The sequence below is a fragment of the Tursiops truncatus genome, chromosome 9 (genome assembly GCF_011762595.2).
Source record: "Tursiops truncatus isolate mTurTru1 chromosome 9, mTurTru1.mat.Y, whole genome shotgun sequence".
Lineage (NCBI taxonomy): Eukaryota > Metazoa > Chordata > Mammalia > Artiodactyla > Delphinidae > Tursiops > Tursiops truncatus.
Window position 1 is genome coordinate 19,575,340 of NC_047042.1, and position 27,154 is coordinate 19,602,493.

The 27,154-nt window shown below is 39.3% G+C and overlaps 1 protein-coding gene across 1 annotated transcript in view; it reads left to right on the forward strand.

The window, feature by feature from the left end:
- The window catches only part of RELN (reelin), a 516,016-nt gene that overhangs the window by 426,803 nt on the left and 62,059 nt on the right, over window positions 1–27,154 (forward strand). The window contains exons 32-43 of the mRNA XM_033862920.2: window positions 2,480–2,638; window positions 2,825–3,013; window positions 3,550–3,823; window positions 6,613–6,753; window positions 6,859–7,036; window positions 10,834–10,918; window positions 11,751–11,933; window positions 14,416–14,587; window positions 14,689–14,791; window positions 18,286–18,515; window positions 23,693–23,913; window positions 25,697–25,844. Coding sequence (XP_033718811.1) covers window positions 2,480–2,638; window positions 2,825–3,013; window positions 3,550–3,823; window positions 6,613–6,753; window positions 6,859–7,036; window positions 10,834–10,918; window positions 11,751–11,933; window positions 14,416–14,587; window positions 14,689–14,791; window positions 18,286–18,515; window positions 23,693–23,913; window positions 25,697–25,844 — 2,083 coding nt within the window. The remainder of the gene's footprint in view (window positions 1–2,479; window positions 2,639–2,824; window positions 3,014–3,549; window positions 3,824–6,612; window positions 6,754–6,858; window positions 7,037–10,833; window positions 10,919–11,750; window positions 11,934–14,415; window positions 14,588–14,688; window positions 14,792–18,285; window positions 18,516–23,692; window positions 23,914–25,696; window positions 25,845–27,154) is intronic.

A 27,154-nucleotide genomic window follows, 5' to 3' on the forward strand; every position in this document is an offset into this window, starting at 1 on the left:
CCTCTTGAGCTGTGTTTCTCATATTCCTGTGTACATCTGAATCCTTTAGGAGGCTTTCAAATGCAGATTCTGATTCAGTAGGACTTGGGTGGTATGCTGCGTAACAAATCATTCCAAAACTGAGTGGCCTAAAGCAACATCTGTTACCTTCTAGTTTCTGTGAGTCAGGAATTCAAGAACAGCTTTTCTGGGTGGATCTGGCTCCAGACCTCTCATGAGGCTGCATGCAAGATAAAAGCCAAGACGGTGCAGTCATCTAAAGACTCAACCAGGGCTGGAGAATCTCTTTCCAAGATGCTCACTTACATGGCTATTGGCAAGAGGCCTGTTTCTTTCAGTGGACCTAGTCATAGGCTGCTTGAGTGTCCTTACTACCTGTCAGCTGACTTTCTTCAGAGAAAGACAACCATGAGAGAGCAGGGAAGAAAGTGCAAGCGCCTTTTATGGGCTACTCTCAGAAGTCACACATTGTCGCTTCTACGATATTCTATTAGAAGCAAGTTACTGAGTCCAGCCACACTCAAAAAGAGAACTAAGCTTCACTTTTGATGGGAGGAGTGTCAAAGAATTTGTGGACATGTAAAAACACCACAGGTAGATAGAGACAGTTCCCAGGTGATGCAGGCACTGGTCCTTGGACCATACTTTGAGTAGAAGGTGCTAAAGGACCACCAGTGAGATTTTAGTCTTGTGACGCTTCATTTCTTGGTACTGTATCTGCTTTCTAAATAGGTCACCCAGATAACTATCTAAATTATTCATTTTCTCTCCCTCTCTCTCTCTCCCCTATGTTATTAAATATAAACCATATCAAACAAATTAATATCTACAAGAAAAACTATATTTTGAGAAAACGTCGAGGGTTGGAGACTGGAGTTTTCTCAGATGCTCCTCACCTTGACTAGAATAAAAATGAGAAAGAGCCTAGCTTCAGTGTTCTTCATGAACTTTGGTGTGGTTCTCTCCCTTCTCCAGCACATGGGTCTCACCTCCACCCACTGAAGCTCCAACTGCGCATGTCTACACGCATACACAGCATACTGTCTCCCCAGAGAGTTCCTATTCTTTGAGCTGTTTTTATCCTCTCGTCAAACATGATGATTTCTTGTATTTTAAATATGGTAGGATTAATTCTCCTGAGATTTCCAATTTTTTTGCATCTTAGTCATTATTATTTCTGGCATCACCCCTTGTCAGATGTGGTGACAGTAATTCCAGGTAACATCAATTAACCTTAAAAGGCTTTCTTTTAGTTCTATATTTTATCATATTATTTCTTGAAACTTAATTTTAGTAAACTCTTTGCTGTGCAACATGACAGAGGGATTGAGATGTTCTGGTTAGTCAATAATGAGGAAACTAAAAAGTTATTGTAAGAACCATGAATTATTGCAATTACAAAAAGATTAGAGCATAATAAAATTAATATAACAAATGCAACTTTACTGAACCTAATTTCTGTGAATACTCAGAAAGCACTTCAATATCCCCAGTCATAATTATGAATATGCAGTGCCAGTCTTAGGAACAGTTATAGAATAGCAATCAGATAGATGCCAAGAAAGCCCTCTGCCCCCCCCACATCAAGTAAAATATATTTTTTTATTAATTGCTAATGATCATATATATATCCTGTTGATTCCTACCATTTCATCATTAGCAACTTTTTCCTTTGCATTCAACATTACCCTTTCCCTGTGTCCTCTTTTAAAAGAAAAGTTTTTCTGGGATAGGTAGCAGGAATAGCACACGAAGTATCTTAAACTTTAACATGCATTTCCCTAAATCACACCTGGTGACAGGCAGAGGGAGGTGGGGTAGAAGGGATAAGTGAAGGGGAAAGGTGACACAGAGAAAGAAAGGTAGAACTAGAAAGGTAGAAAGGTAGAGAAAGAAAGGTAGAACCATCGGATGGGAGTGAGTTCTTCTGCTTTGCTATTTAATAATTTGTCTTTATTCAGTCTTCAGTGACCAAGGTCTGACAAAGTGTGAAGTGCCAGTAAAAATTCTGTTCTGCTTAACAGACCTTCACGTTGGGCTGTGCTTCCTATCTGGTACACTGGTGGCACAGAGCACGTCTTGGTTTTGTACTGGGAGATTGAGATGTTTTTTGAGTATATAATAATGATATGAGACTTTGTAAAGTTCAGGACAGAATCTAAAATTCAAATACGTAATCTGGAGTGGATTTTTATGTCCCCCTTACCAACCTACTCATCACCCATACAAAGCTGAGTGGTCTTTAAAAAGAGCTTATGTATTTTTTTCCCCCCACTTCCTAGGAGTCAGTGCATTAGAAACTGTCAAGAAATTGATGAGCCTTCAGGTCTATGAATTCATTCCTTGGAAGTTAGATGAATGTGCCCTCATCCTATGAGATGCAATCCTGCAGTCTTGCCATTTCAAATAATACTGTCCCTTGCCTTTTTTGCCTCTAGGAGAGCTGTCTAAGTAACTGGATTTATGTCTTTTAACTCAGGGCTTGTTGTTCAATATTCAAATGACAATGGGATACTCTGGCATTTGCTTCGAGAGTTGGACTTCATGTCATTTCTGGAACCACAGATCATTTCCATCGACCTTCCACGAGAGGCAAAGACACCTGCAACAGCTTTCCGATGGTGGCAACCCCAACATGGCAAGTTACTGCTCACCCCAAGTTTCCTGGTAGCGTTTAGATCATCCAGTTAAAGCCACGTTGTGCTGTGTGTTTCTTAATTTGCTGTCGATTTCTAGATAATTTGATTTAAAGCCACAGTCATAAAGATATTCCTATTGCTATATAATGAACCTTCTCTGACTGCCTTTATTCATCTGATTTCAGGGAAGCACTCAGCCCAGTGGGCCTTGGATGACGTCCTTATAGGAATGAACGACAGCTCGCAAACTGGGTTTCAAGACAAATTCGATGGCTCTTTAGATCTGCAAGCCAACTGGTATCGAATCCAAGGAGGTCAAGTCAATACTGACTGTCTCTCTATGGATACTGCTCTGATATTCACTGAAAACATAGGTATACGTTTTCACCAGATAAAGGGAGAATATTTCATTAACTGGAGGATTAAATTAACTAAAACCCAAAAGCAGATTCTCTAATGCAAAACTGTGTGCATAACTGCCTGCACTGAGGGGGGCTCTTGGAAGTAAAGACCTGTGTTGTCCTTTAATGTAACTTGGTGAGCCCAATAACAGTTTGTGCAGGAACTGTCTTTCATGGCATGCATAATATGACTAAGGTTTCTTAAAAGTGGGGCAAAAGTACCTATCTGAAAACATTCCCATGTTTCATAATTTGCAGTATTACAATTTGCAGACTCTCTATTAGCCTGTCTCAAGATGGTAAAGCTTTTCAAGTTAGAAGCCTTCCATATTTCTGAGTCTATGCTAACTAGATAAAAATAGTCAACGTGAGATGAAAAGCCAAAGCACATGTGAGACACTATAGATAAGACATGAGTTTTGTTTGCCACTGAAAGCATGATGAGCAGAAACACCAAATAAGAAAAGAGCACAATTATGTGCTGCCATTAAACTTTTCCTTTTTTGTAGGAAAACCTCGTTATGCTGAGACCTGGGACTTTCATGTGTCAGCATCGACTTTCTTGCAGTTTGAAATGAGCATGGGCTGTAGCAAGCCCTTTAGCGACTCCCACGGTGTACAGCTCCAGTATTCTCTGAACAATGGCAGGGACTGGCATCTTGTCACCGAAGAGTGTGTTCCTCCAACCATTGGCTGTCTGCACTACACAGAAAGTTCAGTTTACACCTCCGAGAGATTCCAGAATTGGAAGCGGATCACTGTCTACCTTCCACTCTCCACCATGTGAGAATTGTCATTTGGCTACATGTCAGAACTTCGGGTTTCTATCACCTAACTGGAAAATAATTATGATGCCACTTGGCAATTCTATTACTCTCTCATGATAATGATGCATGGAGTATACCGGGGGGAAAGAAAAGTTCAAGGTGCTTGGGTAACAATTTTTAAATGTGGTTAAGAGTTCCGAGAGTTTTCCAAGGCTGAACTTTTCTGTTCTTCAGCAAGGTGAAGGCTGCCCACCAGATTCAGTTTTTAAACTGTTGTAAAAACAAATATCTACCCAATAACCAGACTGATACTTATCCACATGAAGCAGTTTGTGAAATCATCACATGTGGAAGAGTATCCTTAGTTGTTTGGGTTTTTTTGTTTTTGTTTTTGTTTTTTTTGCGGTACGCGGGCCTCTCACTGTTGCGGCCTCTCCCATTGCGGAGCACAGGCTCCGGACGCACGGGCTCAGCGGCCGTGGCTCACGGGCCCAGCCGCTCCGCGGCATGTGGGATCTTCCCGGACCGGGGCACAAACCCGTGTCCCCTGCATCGGCAGGCGGACTCTCAACCACTGTGCCACCAGGGAAGCCCCTGTTTGGGTTTTTTTTAATCTCAGTACCGGAATAAGAGTAAAAGGTTCGTTCTTTGGGGATGCTCATATCCTTTTACATCTTTCTTCCCCTCCACAGTATTTCAGATCACATTCAGGTGTTATATTAGGGCTTACAACAGGCTCCCACTTCTGTGGTTTAGGCATTTGCATAATTTGGGGATCTTTCTAGGAACCAATGTGTACTATGGTGGGTGGTAGAGATTGTACCCTCCTGGGGCTGCTCCCCGCACATCCCTGTATCTCCCTTCCACTGCTCTGCTCTGAATTGTAGGCAAATTGTCCTCTGTAAGCTGCATTTGCCAGCTGCATGTGTTTGCTGGCTTCCTGATAGATTTAGAGAGTAGCAGATACTGGCAAGAAATTGGAGGGTGGAAATAAAGTTAAGCCAGGGTGTTCCTTCCCCTCCCTTTCTATCTCAAGTGCATCTTGGCCAACTTCAGCAGCTCTAGCTTCCCCGAGATGTCCTTCCATGTGACACTGGCCCCTGGGCACTAACCTCATCTCCTCTTGTGTCCCTCCATCTTTGGACTTGTAGTGCTTCCTGACTTTGTTAAACTCTGGTTTCCTCACTGCCCCCATGCTCTGCCATGAACTGTGCATCCAATTCCTTGTGTTAAATTCCCTCTGTGTTAAATATTTACAGTGGTTTCCATTTTCCTCGTTCAATTTGGATTCAGAGAGGCACAAACAAGTGGCAGAAAAAAAAAAAACAAACACAGGAAATCAAAGCGTTTTAGTATATAACCCAAAATAGTTTCCTGTGGACCCCAGAGCTTTAAAGAGTGCTAACTTGTAGCTCATTTATTCACTTTATTTTTATTCAACAAACATTTATTGAATATCTATTATGTTTTAGATCTCTGACACAAAATGAATAAGTTGATGCCAGGATCCAAATATATTATTTAGGGTAACAGGTATCTAAACAGTTATCTTATAAAATGATAGCAGAAGCAAAACCCAATGGTATTATTGAAACACAGGGAGATACTACCTAACTCAGTTTGGGGAGATCGGAGGGAGATTTCTGGAGGAACTGATGTCTGAGCTGAGTCGAAATAAGTGAGTAGAGCTTGTCTGAGTGAAAAGCACTCGTTGGGGAGGAGGGGCGTATGTGCTGTTGTAAACCGAAATAGAATCCCAGAGGCCAGAAGAAACAAGAGTTTATGGGGAAGTGCAAGGATTCCATGCTATCAGAGTATAATTGTGAGGCAATAGGGGAAGACGAGGCAAGGGCAGAGGGCAGACAATGAAAGGGCCGTGTATTTATTAGAGGTTTGGCCTTGACATTGCATGTGTTGGGGAACCATTTCAAGGGTGTAAAGCTGAGTGTCGATGTGACTAGATTTCTGTTTCAGAGCCACCATGCTGGCAGCTGTGTTGCATTGAAGGAGAACTTGTGTAGGGGAAACTATAGCACTTGAGATTTTACTGTTGAAATTCCACTTCAAGTCAGCTGTGTTCTCCTTTCCAAATAACTAACACATTTCTACTGTGCAGTCTGTTCCTAGGTGAGAGACTGCTGTTTGGTAAGGCTGCACATATTTCTGGATAAAGTGGTCTTCTGACAGTATATTCCAAATAACAGACCGCAAATATAATAAAAAACATGGGAGTACATCACATCATTCTAGTCTTCACCTTTAAGGGAGCCAGGCCCTCAGGAACCAAAATAGAGGCAGAGGTTGGATAGGGCTTCCATTTACTACCTCAGAAACCATTTAGGGAGCAGTAGAACAGAGACCTCACGGCAAGACCTTTGTAAGATTCCAACTTATACGCATGTTTATCATCCTCAATCTCTTTCCCAGTACTGAAAAGTAGTAAAAGCCTGAAAGCAAAAACTAAGGTTCTGCATGTAGTTCAAACACAGAATAAAGTGATAGTTCAAAGTAACTCTCCCATCTCACATGTGTTCAGAGGCTCTTGTATGAAAGAAATGGTGAAATATTTTTAAAGCATGTTTTCTACTCTCCTGTTTGTGGGTCAAGAGTAAACAACATCCATTACTTGGTATGAAAACGAAGTGTCTCAAATAAAGAGGGAACTGGAAGCCAGAGAGGGCACTTTAAAGGGAAAGAATTAAAATAAATGTTTTTGTGCTTTGAAGGTTGCCATTCAAACCAAGTGTGTTTTTTTTTTTTTTTGGTTGTTTTCTTTTGTTTGTTTGTTTGTTTGTTTTTGCTTAGCTCTCCCAGGACCCGGTTCAGATGGATCCAAGCCAATTACACCATGGGGGCTGACTCCTGGGCTATTGATAACGTTGTGCTGGCCTCGGGGTGCCCTTGGATGTGCTCAGGACGAGGGATTTGTGATGCTGGACGCTGTGTGTAAGTTAATAAAACTGGCAGATTCTTTCTTTGTAATGCAGAGATAAAGATGGCTTCTTGATCTCACGACAGATAATTCCTTTTCTCCGCTCATTTTTTTCTTAGGTGTGACAGGGGCTTTGGTGGAACCTACTGTGTTCCTGTCGTTCCTCTGCCCTCGATTCTTAAAGATGATTTCAACGGGAACTTACATCCCGACCTTTGGCCTGAAGTATATGGTGCAGAGAGGGGGAATCTGAATGGTGAAACCATCAAATCTGGAACATCGCTCATTTTTAAAGGGGTCAGATAAGATTCTTCTTCACTACCACTGAATTCCCTACTTCACTCACTGCTCCACACACATGCATTTCTGTTCAGATGATGTATTATTTTATATATAGTTATTGTCTTCTAGGACATATCATGGTTTTAGAAGTCAGGATAGTGTTGGTTTGGGCAGAAGAAAATGAGGTATAAATTGGAAGAGAGAATTAGGGGCCATCTGGACTGCTGGTAATGTTCTGTTTCCTGAGTTGTATGGAAATTACGTAGCTGTGTTACTTTGTGATAATTCCATCATAATTTGATACTTTCCTTTATGTAATTTATATTTCAGTAAAAAAGGGTCCTTAAGGAACATGAATATGCTCATGTCAACAAAAACAACAAAAAATGTTTCCTCTTATATTCACTGCAGTCACTTTTTATGATCACTTAGGCATAAAATTTTTCCTTTGCTTTGGTAATCAGACCTTCTTTCCTCTCTGCTAGAATTATGTATGTAAAAATTATATATATACTACTTCTAGAATCTTGACTTCTAGAATGTAGCATTTTATGTGTAATTAAGTATCTAACTTAGAATATTTTTTAATTGATTTTACAGAAGGTCTTTGCTTTTTCCTTTCACTTTCTTTCTTTTCCTCCTACCAATACAACCAGTTGGTGACTTTAAGAAAACCAAACATTTAAGCCAAGTTAAATAACATTCTCAAACATCATTAGTGTATTTTTTGTATTTCAACCTAGATGTTGGTTAGAGGGTTGGTAAACAATTGTGTGAAACAGTGCTGAGCTGACACATCTTCATATGTGAATACATGCTACATCCTGTCTCACTCAGCTGGGGAAATCGGCTAATCTAGGTGTGCAAATGAAATCTTTAACAAAAATCTGCATGGGTTTCTGTACATCCTTAATAATTAACACCTAACAGTTAGAAAATTAGACACCCTGGAACTTTTTCAATTATAGCTAATAGATGCTGACTGTCATCCTTGTTTGAATCCAGAATTCTTCTCAAGTTTTAGATGAGATAGAAAAAGCACTTTAAGGGTCAGAGAGATTTATAAGTCCCTGAGTGCTATAAGGGGCCAAAAGAAATTGAGGCAGGACATTTCGGGGTGGAATCTTCTGTTTTTTTGTGTGTATGTTTTTAAGTCTTGTCTGAGACTTTAGCTCTCATTGCCACTATCTACTTGAAGCAGTTGACAAGACCAAAAAAGATAAAGTCCTGTGATTCAAATATCTTTACCTGATAAAATTTTAAGCAGTAGAATTAAACTGGTCTCTAGATCCTATAAACAAGGAAGACATATAGTCTTTTATATGTTCCCTGTAGCCATCCAAATGCAAGGGCAGCCAAGCATTATATGTGTTGGACATATTATCTATCAGCTCTGCAAGATGCAGAGAGGGCTCAGCGTGTGCCATTCAGTAGGTTGTAGTTTGACCTAGAAAGGCATTCTTTTGTGAAAAAGGAAATGATAGGCTCTTTTTAATGTTTATAGATTCAGGAGTGCTATCCACTATTAAAATAGCTTCACTTTTAGCACAATGGATTACTGAATCTGGAAGAGGATGAGAAAAAAAACATCTGTATGAACTAGAATATATACAGAAGCTGGACATGACAGTTCCACTGGGCAATATCAAGTGCTTAACTATAAACAAAATTTTAAATATGAAAGAAAGATACCTTCATAATTACAGATCATGCCAACTTTCAACAAAATTTCTCCTACAAGGGACTTCCCTTGGCCTTATAATGCAGGATCTGCCTTATAATGCAGGAGACACAGGTTCGATCCCTGGTCAGCGAACTAAGATCCCACATGCTGCAGGGCAGCTAAGCCCGCGGGCCACAGCTACTGAGCTTGCGCACCTCAACTAGAACCCACGCACCACAACTACAGAGCCCACACACCCTGGAGCCTGCGCACCACAACTAGAGAAGAGAAAACCCGCACACCACAATGAAAGATCCCACCTGCCTCAACAAAGGTCGTGTGTGCCGCAACTAAGACCCGATGCAGCCAAAAATAAATAAAATAAATAAATTTTTTAAAAATTGCTCCTACAAGATACACTATAAAATGGGTTCTTTTATGGCTGACTTATATTGACCCATGGGAACAATTTTATACTCACATTCCATAATCAAGGGGGAAGAACAATCATATTCCTTTATATTGATGTTGTCAAGGGATATTTATGAACTGGATCTGTTAACTACCCACCTCAAAGCTTTTTCACTGTATTGATAAGATGAAGAAGTGACCTTTCCCCATAAGCTTAACCTCTACATGGCGCCAAGCTGTAAAAACATCCAAGGCCTTCTGTTTGTAAGTGTATGAGGCAGAGGGTAAGGATATAAAGACATGCAGTGATCAAGCATCAGGGACTGAGCAGGGCAGTGAGTTATTATGATAAAAGAAAAATAAGACTGGAAATATAAGGCTTTTACACAGCAGCCTTTAATCCAGGAAGTTTGAATCTATGCTTTGTGAAGTTCAAGGGTGGGTATAAATGCAGTTGCTTTTTCATTACCATATCAAATAATTCTCAAATTCTAAATTTAACATTAGCTGGATATCTCTCCCCAAACCAAAAAATAATTTAATAAACAAAATAATGGTATCTTAAAGGGTGGAGGATAAGTTTCAGAATCTGACATATCTAAGTTCAAATCCTGCTATCCTCACGTTTGCAATCTTGGGTAAGTTACTGTCCCTCTCAGATTTTGTTTCCTTATCTGCAACAGGAAGATAATAATATATTTCCCTTAGGAGTGATAGGTGCTTCTTAAAGGAGTAAAGTGGTTCTTTTAGAACCCAGCATGTTGTAGGCACTCAATATATGGTTACTATTACAAAATCAGTCCTATTTAAAATTTTTCAGCTATTGAAGAATGTACTCTATAATAAATGTTAAGAAGAAGAGGAAGAATTTGCTTTCTCTACCTAAGATTCCATTTGGTATTTGTTAGTTGATAATTAAGAAATCAATAGACAGTGTCCACTCAGTATCACACAGCCCCACACCACCAAAGAGCCACTTCATTCAGAGTCAGACCTGAGAAACCGAAAGGCCTGTTTGTACCTAGGACATCTGCATAGTGAAGTTCTGTTTTACTGGCTGTCACCGCAACCCTGTGTACACACGGAGAAAACAAGCTATGGAGCTGTCAATCCCAGGCAACCAGAAATAGTTAATTAGCAGAAAAAATTACTAAAGCCAATATGATCACTTTCCGCCTTCCTTGGCTTCTCTGCATGAATGGTTCCAGCCTGGGCTTGGGGACTTGCTTAGTTATGCCTTATTTAACTTGACCAACTGGAGGGTGTTGTGTCAGCCTGAATGAGAGCTTCCCAGGGCCGTCACAGCACGCAAATGAGTAAGTTCCTAAGACTCTATGGAACCCTGAAAAAGTTACCTATTAGCTCCCAGCTTCCAGCAGGAGCACTTGGCACATTTTCCGTCTGTTTCCTCGTTATTCCTCTCACAACATGCTGTGATCAAAGGAGGCTGTTTTTTAAAAAGGCCTGTAGATATGTAATGCTATCATTCTTGCACTGCTTTCTATAAGTCACAGCAAAGTGTGACTTGGAGTTGAGACAATGAGATATTGTTAGTTAGGCATAGGGAATGAAAGCCATTGAAAGGGGAAATGATCAATTTTTCCTTCCAAACTGGACCAAGTATTGCTTCTTGATCATTATGTATCATTTAGCTAATGTAAGTTAGATGTATAAAATCAAAGGAAAATAATTTTGCAAATGAAATGAGATTGCCTAACATATGTGTTTTTGTTTACAGGAAGGACTAAGGATGCTCATTTCAAGAGATCTAGACTGTACCAATACAATGTATGTTCAGTTTTCACTTCGATTTATAGCAAAAGGTAAGCCTTTCTATGAGTATGAATTCACTATTTCCCTTCAAGCAAATTTCCCCATGTATAATTCCTCCTCCACAGAGAAGTAACAGATTTGAGGCCTATTAATTTTGTTATATGGGAGAGCTAACATAAATTTGAGTACATAGTGTTCACAAATGTTCTATACTATATATTCCTTTTAATATAAGGGTAAGATAACTACTTGTTTTATAATAATTTCATACAGATGTAGTAATCATACTAGTCCTGTGGTAGTTAAGTTTATCATCATGTCCTTGAGTCTTTTTTCCACCACTTCTTTCTAGCCGTAAGAAATTTAAATTTAAGAAATTTAACTTATGGAAACTTGGGATTTTCTTTCGCAGATGTGAACGGTGAACCCCAAAAGTCAACTCTGTCGTTCTGACCTTTCATATTAACTAACTAATTTTCTTGACAAGTAATGCCATTTGGATATAATAAATTCTCAAGTAGATTTTCTGTGTATTCTGGGATTTAAATGTTTGGCCCTTTGTAGAACTGTGATGCCTACAGAATAAAAAAATTTTGATGTACTATTTCCTAGATGAAATACAGAAAGATATGTGTTCATATCTAAGAAAAAGAGGGAGATACTATTGTGTGAAAATGCAAGATTTGGTGTGTGTTTTGAGATATATTTATACAGAAATCCCAACCCATCATCACTTTAAGTTGCCTCAGAAGCATTTGGACTCTAAGGTGTCTATGTGAATATAAGTCAGCTTATGCATCAATACAAAAAAAATAGTCTAAGATCATACCACTTCCCCATTTTTATAATGATGTGTTCATGCCTCTGTTACCTTCTTTCTAGGTACCCCAGAGAGGTCCCACTCTATTCTATTACAATTCTCCGCGAATGGGGGAATCACCTGGCACCTGATGGATGAATTTTACTTTCCTCAAATGACCAACATACTTTTCATTAATGTTCCCTTGCCATACACTGCCCAAACCAACGCTACAAGATTCAGACTCTGGCAACCTTATAACAATGGTAAAAATGCACATGTTCTCCTGTGATCAAAACTGACTGCTGCACGCTAGCATGCTTGCTCCTCAGGTGTGGAGGCAGGGTTTGTCAGCTGAGTGGCTTCGCTATCCACAGTACCTTTTACATGCTTCGCTTTTGAGGAGTCGCAAGGAATATTTAGCTTTATATATCTTTATCTTCATACTTGACTATGTATTGTCTTCGGGCTTGACTCCTAAGTTCTCTTGATGTAAATACAGCTAAATACTGTCACAGAGCGAAGGATTTTAAAATTTAATCCAGCTCTACCATTAGGTATTCATCAGTTGTAACTACATTTTTTACTGAATTCATTTAGGAATACATAGTTATTTTTTTTTAAATATTTATGTGTTTTTGTTTTTGGGGGGTTTTTTTTTTGGCCGCCTCGGGTCTTAGTTGCGGCACGTGGGATCTTTCATTGTGGCGCGCTCTAGTTGTGGCGTGCGGGTTTTCTCTCTCTAGTTGTGGCACGCGGGTTCCAGAGCACATGGGCTCTGTAGTTTGTGGCACTTGGGATCTCTAGTTGAGGCACGCGAGCTCGGTAGTCGTGGCACATGGGCTTAGCTGCCCCGCAGCATGTGGGAACCTAGTTCCCCGACCAGGGATCGAACCCGTGTCCCCTGCATTGGAAGGTGGATTCTTTACCAGTGGACCACCAGGGAAGTCCCCATAGTTCTTCTGAGTATGGCACTTCATTAGTGAGATAGAACAGCATTACAGCAAAAGCCGTGACAAAGTGAGAGGGACTGACACAAAGCAGATAGTGCCTGAGATAAAATATTCTTATCACATACACTTGCCTTAGTGATAAGCTAACGTGAATGTATAATTTAACAGTATTTTCAAATGGTGGTTACAGAGAAGGATTTTACAAATTTATAATGTTTTATTGCTTCCTGTAATTCTACTAACTACTGATTATAAAGGACCAGACTCTACCAAATTATGCATTTAATGGCCTAAGTAAGCACAGAGACGTCATATTAAGCAGATTCTTTGCAGAGGTAACACAGAAATGGATAAGAAAGATGTATTTCCATCTCTAAAATTTAACCTGAACATTTCCTTTATAACTAGTAAGTCAAAAAATAATTTTAATTTACCGTGAACAGAAAAAATAATCTTGTATAATCACTGAGGAAAAGTCCAAAAAAGAAATGCAACCTGGGCTTCCCTGGTGGCGCAGTGGTTGAGAGTCCGCCTGCTGATGCAGGGGACACGGGTTCGTGCCCCGGTCTGGGAAGATCCCACATGCAGCAGAGCGGCTAGGCCCGTGAGCCATGGCCACTGAGCCTGCGTGTCCAGAGCCTGTGCTCCGCAACGGGAGAGGCCACAACAGTGAGAGGCCCGCGTACCACAAAAAAAAAAAAAAAAAAAGAAATGCAACCAGTTTCACAGTCCAGAGGATAGTCGTCTTCATGTTATGTTTGGAATGCTCACCAATTGTTCTTCATTGTTTTCACCAACTGCTTCCAAAATAAGAAAAGGGAAGAAAGCTACTAGGATTAGAGCAGTGATAGGATTAGAGAGGGAGAGGCACATGTGACTTCATTTAAATCATCAGGTTGTTTCTACAGGCTCCTCTTTACAGATCCTTTTTTATATTTTGTAAGAATTCTACTAAAAGTAGGAATCAGTGAAAAAGCATCCTTGAGGAATCTTGTTTCTGCTTGGTATGGTCTTATCACCTTGTTTCCAGTTAAATCCAAGCAATGCTTTACAAAAGCACTGAGCTCACCCTTCTTATCTGCTCAGTTATATCTTCCTTAAACACCCTGCCTAAGTCGCTGAGTCAAATTCTGACAGCCTAAGGAGTGATTTTCCTAGTTTTCTGTATGTCCCCACATATCTTCAACTAAACATACAAGTTTTGAGACGCTTTAAGGAGAAAATAAAGTATTATATAACACAGAATATTTTCTTCTGTGTAGTTTTTAACACCTAAATAAAATTGTGCATCAAGCCAGTGTTATAATGGCCATGATCCTTCAGCCTGAAGGAAGCATGATTCTAAGTCATGGGTTGACTCTAAAAAGTCCTGAGTTACTCCATGAATAGACTAGTTAGTGTAACTCAGTACTAAATCCACAGGCTGACCACCCATCCTCACAGATACCGGTATCTTACAGAGTCCCCTAAACCGTGAAAGCATAACTCAAAGCCCACTCTTGCGGTGGAGGGTCCATAGCACCGCTGTGACAGGAAGGGCAGCAGACTCTTACCAGCCTTCTGAAATTACTGAAGCTGCTCCGTGCAGTGTCAATTTAATAGCCCTGAAAGCTTAATTTTTTCACACTTTAATCCGTGTAAACACACTTACATAGTTTGTGCTTCTTTGTCTAGAAGGCATCTGTTTAATCGGTTGTTACTGAGTTCCCTCTGTCCTTTACTTTCTTCCAATGAGCAAAAATGTCCACCTGATTTTCACCATTGAAAAAACTTGCTTTATCCAAAAATGCCTTAGGTAAGAAAGAAGAAATCTGGATTGTTGATGACTTCATCATCGATGGAAATAATTTAAACAACCCTGTGATGCTTCTAGATACTTTTGACTTTGGGCCCAGAGAAGACAATTGGTTTTTCTACCCTGGTGGTAACATTGGTCTTTATTGCCCATATTCTTCCAAAGGAGCACCGTAAGTACTTAATTGAGAAGGTAAAAATAAAACCCCTGCTCTATACAGGTCACAATGATCTTTTGCCTAAATGGATTCCTTGTTGTTTTCTTGTATAACAGCGAGGAAGATTCAGCTATGGTGTTTGTTTCAAATGAAGTTGGTGAGCATTCCATTACTACTCGTGACCTGAATGTGAATGAGAACACCATCATACAATTTGAGGTACTTGATTTTGTTCTATTAGAAATGCTTTAAATTTTATCTTGAACAAAAGCTAGGAAAGAGGAGGAAAATCTCAGATGATTTCATGCGTTATGACTTTCCATTTTTGTGCAAGGACAAAAGAGATTTTACATCATAATTCACTTTTATTAGCGGAACCAATTGTTCTACTAAGGTTTATTTCTGAATTTTGCTCCTTTATTTATGACATAATCTCCTCACCTACTACAATGGGAAATTGTCAAAATAGCTTATTTCAAACATTATAAAAATGAAAAGGACCATACTATTCTAGTAGTATTATAGTCACAATTTTTATATATTACTTAGGATCCAGGTCAGTGTAACTATACCATGCCAGCACATTTATATAATATTTATCATGGTGTCATGAATTTTACAGATAAAATAATACTATACTGTTTCTTATCATTTCTGGGTATTTCATGAATATTCACGGACTCATATTTTTCAAGACAGCAAACTAATAATGTATAAAAGAAAAACGTTTATATATTTCAAAAGCTTAGATAAAATCAGCAGAACCAAAGGTACATTGTGCTAGGGTTCAATAGTATTAACTTTTTTTTTTTTTGGCCACGCCACATGGCATGAGGGATCTTAGTTCCCCAACCAGGGATAGAACCCATGCCCCCTGCAGTGGTAGCATTGAGTCCTAACCACTGGACTGCCAGGGAATTCCCATTAACTTTTTTTTTCTTTTTCTTGTTTAATTTAATTTTTATTTCTTATCAGAATAAATTTGATTACAATGTTGTGTTTGTTCTATGTGTACAGAATCTGGTTCATTCATACGTATACATATATCTAATCAGGTTTAGACTCTTTCCCATGTTGGTCATTAACAGAGCGTTGAGTAAACCTCCCTTGGCATCCATTAGGTCCTTCTTGATTATATATTTTATATGAATTATTAAATGCATGTTAACACCAACATCCTAATTTTTCCATTCCTTTCACCTTTTTCTAAGTCTGTATGGGCCTTTCTCTGTGGAAATATGTTCATGGGTATCACTTTTTAGATAACACTAGTAAATGATATCATCGGATATTTGTCTTTCTTTTTCTGACTTACTTTGTGTAGTATGATTATCTCTAGGCTCATCTGTGGTGCTGCAAATGGCACTGTTTCATCTTTCCCATGGCTAATATTCCATTGTGTACATGGACCACTTCTTTTTTGTCTGTTCATCTGTAGATGGACATTTTGGTTGCATCCATGTCTGGCTATTGTAAATATCGCTGCAGTGCACGTTTGGGTGCCTGTGTCTTTCTGAATTCTGGTCTTCTCGGGTTATAGGCCCATTAGTGGTTCGGCAGGATCATATGGTAGCTCAATTGTTACCTTTTAAAGGCACCTTCATTCTGTTCTGATTAGTGGCTGTTACCAGTTTACATCCCAGCAACAGCATAGGAGGGTACCCATTCTCGGAAACCCATTCAGCATTTATTGTTTGCAGACATTTTTTTCTGATGGCAATTCAGACTTGTGTGAGGTGATACCTTTTTGTAGTTTAAATTTGCATGTCTCTAATAATTCTTGATGTTGAACATTTTTTCATGTCTCACGCGGTTGTAGGTAGGAGGCCTCAGTTCCTTGCCACATGGATCTCTCCTTAGGGCTGCTTGAGTGTCCTCATGACATGGCAGCTGGCTTAACCCAGGATGACTGATCCAGCCCGCGGTCCCCAGGACTGTCGTGGCTTCGGCTGCAGGGGCCCCTCCAGAGCCGGCAGCCTCAGTGAGGCCGCCCTCCCCTCAGGCTCCGGGGCAGTTCAGTGACAGTGGAGGGAAGAGACCCCGAGCCAGGAGTTCCAGCTCTGTGGAAATGTGGGCTCTATTCTGGGCACAGGGGGTGGGACCGCTGTGCCCCAAGGCCTTCCGGGAGGACCCCATTAACTTTTTTTGTGTGTGTGGTACGCAGGCCTCTCACTGTTGTGGCCTCTCTCATTGTGGAGCACAGGCTCCAGACGCACAGGCTCAGCGGCCATGGCTCACGGGCCCAGCCGCTCTGCAGCATGTGGGATCTTCCCGGACCGGGGCACAAACCCATGTCCCCTGCATCGCAGGCGGACTCTCAACCACTGCGCCACCTGGGAAGCCCCCCATTAACTTTTTTGTTGTTGTTGTTGTTTTTGTTTTTGCGGTACGCGGGCCTGTCACTGCTGTGGCCTCTCCCGTCGCGGAGCACAGGCTCCGGACACGCAGGCTCAGCGGCCATGGCTCACGGGCCCAGCCGCTCCGCAGCATGTGGGATCCTCCCGGACCAGGGCACGATCCCGTGTCCCCTGCATTGGCAGGCAGACTCTCAACCACTGTGCCACCAGGGAAGCCCCCCCTCCCCCGCATTAACTTTTGAAGATAACTTGTTTCATAGCTGAAATCTATACCAACCATTGGACAGTGCCTAATTTCATCAAAAAGCTTGAATATTTGCTCTAGATTAACTGTCTGCATACTCTAAATTAGAGTTGTTTCTTTCATCTTAAAGTCAGAGACCAAATGATGCCTTAGTGGAAAAATTATTCTCTATTTTAAGCTTTCTGTTATATTTTCTGATTTTATTTTAAGTTACTTATATAACCTTCTGTTATATTTTCTAACATTTATGCTTTAAATGTTAATAAAAAGTAATCCCTGTGGCCCTTTCAAGAGTTCTGTTATCAGAAGAATCTAGGTAGAGACAAATGCCTATAGCTGAAAAGTTTATCAAATGTCAATAGTTTACTCATCATAAGGTAAGAGGAGTAAGTTCAACAACAACAAATATTATATAAATATATCTGGTTGCTCTGACAGCAAGAAAATGTTGACCCCAATTGGAAGTGGGAAAATTTTTTCATAGAAAGAATCACATGCTTTATTTAAGTTTTAGTTTAATTCACTTGAAAGTATGAAAAAGGAGTGGAGTGGTTATTTCCCTCATGGTTAAAAAGGTCTTTCAGAGAATATTCTCCCTATGCCAGGGAAATAGTGACAATAATTGTATTTTGTCTGTTTTAAGACTGAAAACATACTGAAGATTCTCCATGTTCAGTACTTTGGGGATTATTTGAAGGTATCACAGGAAGGAAAGTAGAAGGTCTTCTTTCCATCCAGCAGTCTGAAAAAAAAAGCTAACGGTTAGGATTAGGGAAGCAGTCTTTTCCTTACGATTTGCTTGGCTTGGCAGTGAAAGTGGGCTAAAGGTAAAATTTGGAATTCCATGCCAACCTCTGCCTTATTCACTTCCTAGCTTTTTATGAAATGAGGGAAAGTAAATTTTTTATGAGGCCCTTTGAGGTTCTTTATGAAAAAGTGTTATTTAAAAGTAATATGCAGTATTACTCAGGCAAAACAGAATTTCATGGTGTTAAGTATTTCAGCAAGACAGTTCCCAGGAAAATGGACTCTCGAGAAAATAATGAAGTGGTGAATCATTTCAAGGCTTGTTGCTCTGAGGTAATTTGTATCATTTTTTCTTCTTCACCAAGATCAATGTCGGATGCTCAACTGATAGCTCCTCTGCTGATCCGGTCAGACTGGAATTTTCCAGGGACTTTGGGGCAACCTGGCACCTGCTGCTCCCCCTCTGCTACCACAGCAGCAGCCATGTCAGCTCTTTGTGCTCCACGGAGCACCACCCGAGCAGCACCTACTATGCGGGGACCACCCAGGGCTGGAGGAGGGAGGTTGTGCACTTTGGGAAGCTGCACCTTTGCGGGTAAGGACCTGCTGCTTCGCACCATGTTCTTCTCATTTCACAGTTTTCTCCGTGATGTCATGGTTGCCTTGCCACTTTATCAGGGAAATTTTCACTTTACATTTCTTCCTTAGTTCTCCACTGAAAGTAGATCAGTGGATGTTTAAAACATAGGAAACTGACATACTACTAATTCATAGTTTGAAGATAGATTTAAAGGAGCACACCCTGGGCAGCACCCCGTCCTGGGGTTCATATCCCCATGGGTCTTTATTAGATCAGTTAGGAAGCAACAGAAATATGGTTTCCCTAGTGTTATAATCTGTCTCCCTTCTGCTCCCTACCTCACAATATAAATGCAGTTAGAATTTTTACTTTCGAACATCTGCCTATGTCTTTCGTGCAAGGAGAGGGCACATATGGAGGACGGAAGCCTGCAGAATATTCCAGGTGTCTCATAAAAAAAAAAATTTATTAGTGCTCTTTCCCCAGGCATTTCTACTTTTTCAACCTTTCTCAGCATTCTTGTTACATATATTTGACTCTTCTGTTGAAAAGCTATTTGGAGATAAAGGACTTCAATTCCAATAGAAATGAAAAGTATAGTTCAAAAAAATAAAACTAATAGTATAAGTGAACAAAGAGAGGAAGTCAGCAAAGCAGTCTGCCTCAGAATTTGTCTTTTCTCTCAGAATAAAAACTTAAGGGCATGCCAAAAAAAGAAGGAAGTACTAATATCATACTTTCAAGATGGAGATAGATTTACATTCCTGATGTGAAACTCAGCATAATTAGAAGTCTTGAGTCTTCAAGCAAAACTGCTAACACCTATTACGTTTCCAAAAGGGTGAAAGTGAATCTTCAAAAGTCTTCATTCTAGGGCTTCCCTGGTGGCGCAGTGGTTGAGAGTCCGCCAGCCAATGCAGGGGACACGGGTTCGTGCCCCGGTCCGGGAAGATCCCACATGCCGCGGAGCGGCTGGGCCTATGAGCCATGGCCACTGAGCCTGCGCGTCCGGAGCCTGTGCTCCGCGGCGGGAGAGGCCACAGCAGTGAGAGGCCCGTGTACCGCAAAAAAAAAAAAAAAAAAAAAAGTCTTCATTCTCTTTGAACATAAATCCATTCACTCCTCATCATATCATTAGCAAAATTTTTATAATTTGATTACTAAATACTAATATTTTGTGTTATCAAGTAAGTAATTTATTAATTCTTACTATTACACCAGGATATTATTCTATTAGAAAATCTAATTGTTTTTTAAAAACAAGCATTACTAAGCAAAACATCCTCAAGATTCTTTTTTTTTTTGTGGTACGCGGGCCTCTCACTGTTGTGGCCTCTTCCGTTGCGGAGCACAGGCTCTAGAGCGCAGGTTCAGCAGCCATGGCTCATGGGCCCAGCTGCTCCGTGACATGTGAGATCTTCCCGGACTGGGGCACGAACCCGTGTCCCCTGCATCGGCAGGCGGACCCCCAACCACTGCGCCACCAGGGAAGCCCTTCTCCTCAAGATTCTTTCGAAGTGACAGCTGAGGAGGCAAGGAGAATCTCTGAAGACCAGGAATAAATAGAGCTGAAGACTCAGCCAGCACAACCGGAAAGCTGCTATTGGGGTGTTTGGGGGTGGGGTGTGAACTTGTCTATAGCAGAATTGAGCAGGGGGAAATAGCTCAGGAAAAATTTTTTATCCAAAATCAGTCGTGTTATTTAAGATCATATATTGAGAGAAATATAAAGAGGCTTACCGAAAAAGTGGAAGAACTTATTAGAAAAATACTGGGGAAGAGCATGGACTCCACTCAGGAAGTTTGGGGGCATCAGCAAAAGGAGTTCATGATCCTCCTTTTTATCATGCTATGTTAACGTCAGTCAGCAAACTCCAGCTCTCATCTTCTGGAACTCTTAATTCTACATTTCTAGAAAAGAAAATCTGAGCAAATCAGCTACAGCCAGAAGGCCAAGCATTGCAACAGAAACATAAATTCCAAAAATCTGTGCTTATGGGCAGTGCAGGCAGGGGAAAATGGCTGGATGAACAATCACTTTGCCTCCTTTGACCAATACCCATGATCATTATGGTACTGTGAAAAGCTCCAGGTTTCCTTTTTAGTGGACTGCTAATTCCTTCCAGTTGCTCAGCTAAGAATTAGATTAAATAGAAAACAACCCTAAAGATAGGGTGAAGGCCATGATTTTAGATTGTCTTAACAGCTGAGACTTGCTTCCGCAAGTTCCCACATGAAAATAATCCGATTTAAAGGTGTGTGATATACAGTCACTGCCAACCAGAGGTACTAAATGAAGCTACCCACCCCGGGACAGTGCTCCAGGATCATGGAGCCTGCATCATTACCAGTTGGCTTTGTCCACTAGGCTGTGCTTACACATAAGGCATGGAGATGTAATTTGAACGAGAGAAAAGCAGACATCTGTATTTTCACTGACTGGTATATTGGGAGTCAGTTTAAAATATACCTCCTCTAATTATAAAGGTACAGAACTTAAACCATCATGTTATTTACGTTCCATGTGATTTTCATTTCTATGAAAGGAAAGTAAATCTGTTAAGGAGGCATGCCCGCTCTCACAGTGGTGTAAACCTACCTTTCAAACTGCCTTCAACTGCTTCTGCAAAGAGAAGAATTTGCCTTAGAAGTGTTGCCTAGTCCTTGTTTCAGGAAAACAATTAGCACTCTTCTTAAGACCCACACAGGCATGAATGGCTGGAAGGCAAAAGTTAAATTTTCTCCAACTCAGTGAACCATTCCTTGGTTTGTATTCAGCATGGTACATAATAATGGAACATGTGCTACATGCTAAAAAAAATATATTACCCGTGTTTAAATTGCCTTTTTCTGTGTACTCACAGGACACTAGGTACCAAAAAACTATACTAAATGTTTCAGGTGCAGAAATGGCTGTTTCTTGCCTTTACATATAGTCAGTTAACATTTGCAGCATAAGTATTGAGCTTCCATCGAATTTTATTCACATCACCCTTGTGTCTTTTTCGTTTAGAGTCTTTTTGTCTTTAAAACTTCCTAATTGCTTTTGCTTTATGCAGTTTCATAATGAGTCAACCAAAACCCCTATTTAATGAAAACACTGCTGTGTGCTTGAAATTTTAAGTTTACATTAAAAAAAACAGATTCTTTTGGGTACCACTGGCTTGAGAGAACAGATGCTGACATTCACCAGGGAGGGTGGCAGTGAGAAATTTTCAAAATAAGATTTCAGCAGACTGGGAACCACAGTGAAACCAGACCCTTCAGTTCATTTATCATAGTGCCTGCAGTTTCTGTGTCAAGACAGGTGAACAATAATAAATATCCAACCAAGGTGGTTCATTTTTATTCAGAACATTTGAATAAATAAGAAGTTCAAACAAAATCGAGGTAGGCTTTGTTCAAAGGAAAACTCCAGCCGTTTCCCTCAGCTCAGCAGACTGAAAGTTCAACAGGTAGGAAGTGCTTCTTGCCAAGACTAAACTCTGACAGGTACTAGAAAATAAAAGTTAATTATGAACTGGCATTTTGGGGGCAGCTTAATATAGTTGGAGTCTTGATATAAACAATGAAATTAGGGTTAAAATTATATGTGGGAACTTGACTCCATCTGCTTTCTATCTGCTAAACTTTAGAAGTCTAGTAAATGCTTCTAATACTGACTTCTAATTTCTGTTTCTCAAATAAAAAGAACTATTCTGAATTTGGTTTCTATATAATTGAAAATTGGACAGATTCACAGGGTACAAATATGAGTGCACATGCCATCTCTATATCTAGCTCCTCTGAAATAAAGTCTATTTTCTTTGAACCGAGTTTTGTACATAATAAAATATACTCAACTATTTCTGGACTGCTACCTAAATATGTAGGTTATTTCTAAGGAGCTAACTTATCGTCAGCAACGTGATAGGACAATCATCTTTCAAGTAAAAAGGAAAACTGTGTTTCATTTAAAAAGAAATTAAGAAATAAGAGACATTGAACTAAAAATAAATCTGACTCTGTCACTCCTCTCTTTAAAATAATCTTTTGGGACTTTCTGTTGCCAATAGGATAAAATCCAAAACACCCTAGTTTGGCTTTTAAGGCTTTCCATAACAAATGACATTCAAGAAACATTCATTGAGCATCTGCTATGTGTGAAACACTGTACTGGTCACCGTGAAAGCGTGCAAAAAAGAAAGAGTTACGAGCATTGGCCTCTAGGAGCTCATAGCCAATGAGGCAAATAGGTGTGCTTTTAAATACCTCCAGCTGTAACTATAATAATGGAAATTCCAGCAAAATTATGGAAGAGAGAGAAATTAAAGGATGAGTTATTTACCACATGACCCAGCAAATCCACTATGATTCTACAAAAAAAAATTGAAAACAGGTATTCAAACAAATACTTGTACACGAATATTCACAGAAGCACTATTCACAATAGCCAAAAGGTGGAAACAAAACAAATGTCCATTAATTGACGAATGGATAAATAAAGTTGATATCGCCGTACAATTAAATCTTATTCAGTCATAAAAAAGGATGAAATTCTGATACTTGCTACAACATGGATGAACCCTGAAAACATTATGATAAGTGACTAAAGCCAGACATTAAAGCTCATATAGCATATGATTCCATTTATATGGAATATCCAGAATAGGTAAGTCCACAGAGACAGGAAGCAGATTAGTGGTTGCCAGGGGCTGGGTGTAGGGGAGAATACTTAATGGGCACAGGGTTTCCTTTGGGGTGATGAAAGTGTCTTGGAACTTGATAGAGGTGATAGCTGGCTAACACTGTGGAGGTACTAAACACCACCAAAATGTACACTTTAAATGGTTAGTTATTACTTTTATACTTTGCGAATTTTACCTCCATTAAAAAAAGATTAGTTATGTAGAACATAGACAGTATTTAATGGAAAAATCCTTACCAAGAAAAGTCAATATAGAAAAAGGTGGAAGCTCAAGTGGAACTTTGACATAGTGGTAGGATTGGGAAGGGCTTATAGAAAGCAGGAACTTTATTGGCAAAATCCTGGAGTTTGAGGAATGGAGTTTATGGTCCTGAAATGTTGAACCATGTTTTGTACTTCTTGAGTGTGGTGCAGAGGTAGTAACTGCCCACTGCTCATTGATCAGATGTGCTTACTTACATTAATGTGTTGATTAGATTTTGAAGGGCTTGTATCTCTTTTCCAGATCTGTGCGTTTCAGATGGTACCAAGGATTTTATCCTGCTGGCTCTCAGCCAGTGACATGGGCCATTGATAATGTTTATATCGGTCCCCAATGTGAAGAGATGTGTAACGGACACGGGAGTTGTATCAATGGAACCAAGTGTATATGTGATCCTGGCTACTCTGGTCCAACCTGTAAAATAAGCACCAAAAATCCTGATTTTCTCAAGGATGATTTTGAAGGTAATTTCTTCATTTAAAATCTATGTAGTTTTGTGAAAGAACGTATACATTAAGCACAATTTGTAATGTAGAAGTAATCATTAAGTTCTACTCTGATATTTCATTATTTATCATTACGTTTGGGACCACCCAAGGCTTCATTTAGTTCTGAATTTCATAGGGTTCCATTCTTGAAACAATGGTCAGTGAGAGTGAACAAGACCGTAATTGAGAAGAACTAAGGCTATTTTAGCCATTTTTTTCTATCACATGTAATTTCTGATCAATGATAATTTTGGAAATGCCTATAGAGGGTTAATCTTGGGTAGAAGGAACAAGTTTCCGGAAATATAAATTCTTGTCATTGCTTTATCACCAACTCATTATGCAGCCTTTTGTCACTTTATGCACCTCAGTTATACCTAGAATCTAATGTCATTATGTATGAAGATATGTGACAAAGTAGAAAAATGTACGTGCTCTAATGATTGAAATTATTCACAGTTAATTGTATATCCATTGGATATGCTTTCTGATAATACTGGGAAAACATTCTCACAAGAGCAAGTCTTAAATAAATGTAATAGCTATCTCTGTTAGGATAGTGAGATTAAAAGATTTTTTTTCTGGGCTTCCCTGGTGGCGCAGTGGTTGAGAGTCCGCCTGCCGATGCAGGGGACGTGGGTTCGTGCCCCGGTCCAGGAAGATCCCACATGCCGCGGAGTGGCTAGGCCCGTGGGCCATGGCTGCTGAGCCTGCACGTCCGGAGCCTGTGCTTCGCGACGGGAGAAGCTGCAACAGTGAGAGTCCCAAGTTGTCTGTAAATTTTTTATAATATATCTATGGTTTTAAGGTATATTTTAGAATTAGGTTTAGGTATATCAATACTATGGAATATTATTCAGCCATAAAAAGGAATGAAATACTAATACATACTATAATATAGATGAACCTTGAAAACATTATACTAAGAGAAAGAAGTCAGACACAAAAGGCCACATGTCATGATCCCATTTTTATGAAACACAAAATAGGCAAATCCATAGAGACAGAAAGATTAGTGGTTACCAGGGGCTGGGTGAGGGGGAAATGGGCAGTAACTGCTTAATGGGTACAAGGTTTTCTTTATGGTGATGAAAAAATTCTTGGAGCCAGTTAGCACAACACAACGTGGTTTTACAACATTGTGAATGTATTGAAAGCCATTGAATCATTAACTTTAAAACAGTAAAAATGGCAAAATTTATGTCATATGCATTTTACCACAATCAAAAAAGTAAATTAGATCGAAGGTGAATATCTAAAGAGATTGGCAAGGTGGTTTTGAAAGACATTATTTAATAGGAAATATTAAATTATACTGAAATTTCTCCCATTAAATTTGTGTTTTTTAAAATATTATATAACACTGGCCTGATACTGTCCTCTCAGTAGCAAGGACACAGTAAAGAGACCAGTGGAAAGGTCTCATTACCCTTTTTAAATTTTGGGCTGAACCACTCTGACTAGCCAGTGTCTTGTTTTGCAGTGCAGAGGAGCAGAAGGAGGGAACAATTTGGCTGGACCGTAGATACTCAGGAAAAGGCCTCCTCCTTCTGTCATGTGGACCCTTAAATCATACAGCCAACGTTAAACAGTTCAGACAAGCTAAAATGTTGAAGAGACTTCTTATCCCCAAAATATATGACTTCAATATTCATGACTTCATATTTTAAAACTGCACAAAGCACTTACTAAATTCCTTTAAAAAATAATATGACTGTATTTGGGGTCATAGGTAAACCACATTTTCCACTTTTTTCAGGTCAGCTAGAATCTGATAGATTCTTATTAATGAGTGGTGGAAAGCCATCTCGGAAGTGTGGAATCCTTTCCAGTGGAAACAACCTCTTTTTCAATGAAGATGGCTTACGCATGTTGATGACACGAGATCTGGATTTATCACATGCTAGGTAATCATTTTTAAATGCTGTTGAAGAGCCACCTTGTAATATAAAGTAGCAGAACATAATCAAATCAGAAAGAAACAGAGATCTCAAGGACAAGGCCTTCCATTGTAAATGCTGAGCTTCTCTCTTGTCAAAGACTCCATTAAGACACAATTTATATAATTTCCATTCTAAAACTGAGAGAGATTTGAACAATAACTGGATCAGAAATGAAACACAGCTAAACGGACAGAGGTTTATACCTGGTCTTCTACATGGTGGATGACCAGGAAATGACAACGTTTAACTCACTTTAACTTCAAGAAAGTAATGTTACATCTTCTTTATCCACCTTCTACAGAATACATTTCATTAGCACTTGGACTATGTAGAATTTCTTTACCATTCTTAGGAGAAAGCTTAATTGAAATATAATACATGCACAAATTATTCACAGTTAATTTTATATCCATTAGCAATTTAAGAACATCTAAAGTGTAGCCTTATTGTTTATAAGCATTTCTTTCCAATGATTTGCTCATACATTCAAAGCACTCATTTTCTAAATTGAGCACAGTCACTCAGAAACAAACATTTTAAACTGGCTCAGAGGATTATGTCCTGTCAAGATGTGTATCCCTTGATCATTTGATGAGCCAAAAACTTAGCCAGTAAAATAGAAAATACAGTTTAACATGTATAAAATGGAACCCTGACCTATTTTTGCCAGTGAACAAAGAAATCATGTTTCATCTTTTGAAACATTTCAGAGTATCTTAACATACACTGTAACATATTTATCCTCTTCTTCCTCCTAAATCTTTTATTTATTGAATTATAAATTTGATCATGCTTCATAGAAAATACAACTCTTATCTATGAGATAATAATTTTACAGTTATAGAAAGCAAGATTTTATTTATCTCCATCCTATTTTAATGCACGTAGTTTGTTTCTCTTTATTTAAGATTTATCATTGGCAGCTGAGTTCTCTAATTTAGAAATTATTAGATTTTTCCAAATAATTCTAACATGGTTTATCTATAAATTAATGTAAACATTTTCCCAATACAAGTAGACAATGTGCTAAAAGTGTTTCTCTGTAAATGATTATTGTTTTTATAGATATAAACTTCACAAGGCACTAACCATGTATTTTTGTCATTAATCCAATGTTAAAAGCTCCATTATTTATCTCATCTCAGTAGCATGCTGTATAAGATTTGCATATATTGACCTCCATATAAAATCCCAATTTTCTCAGGGTTATGAGGTAAATGAATGCCCAGTTAGTGGAGATGGGGGAGGGGAGGAACCCATGAAGAGTGCATGAT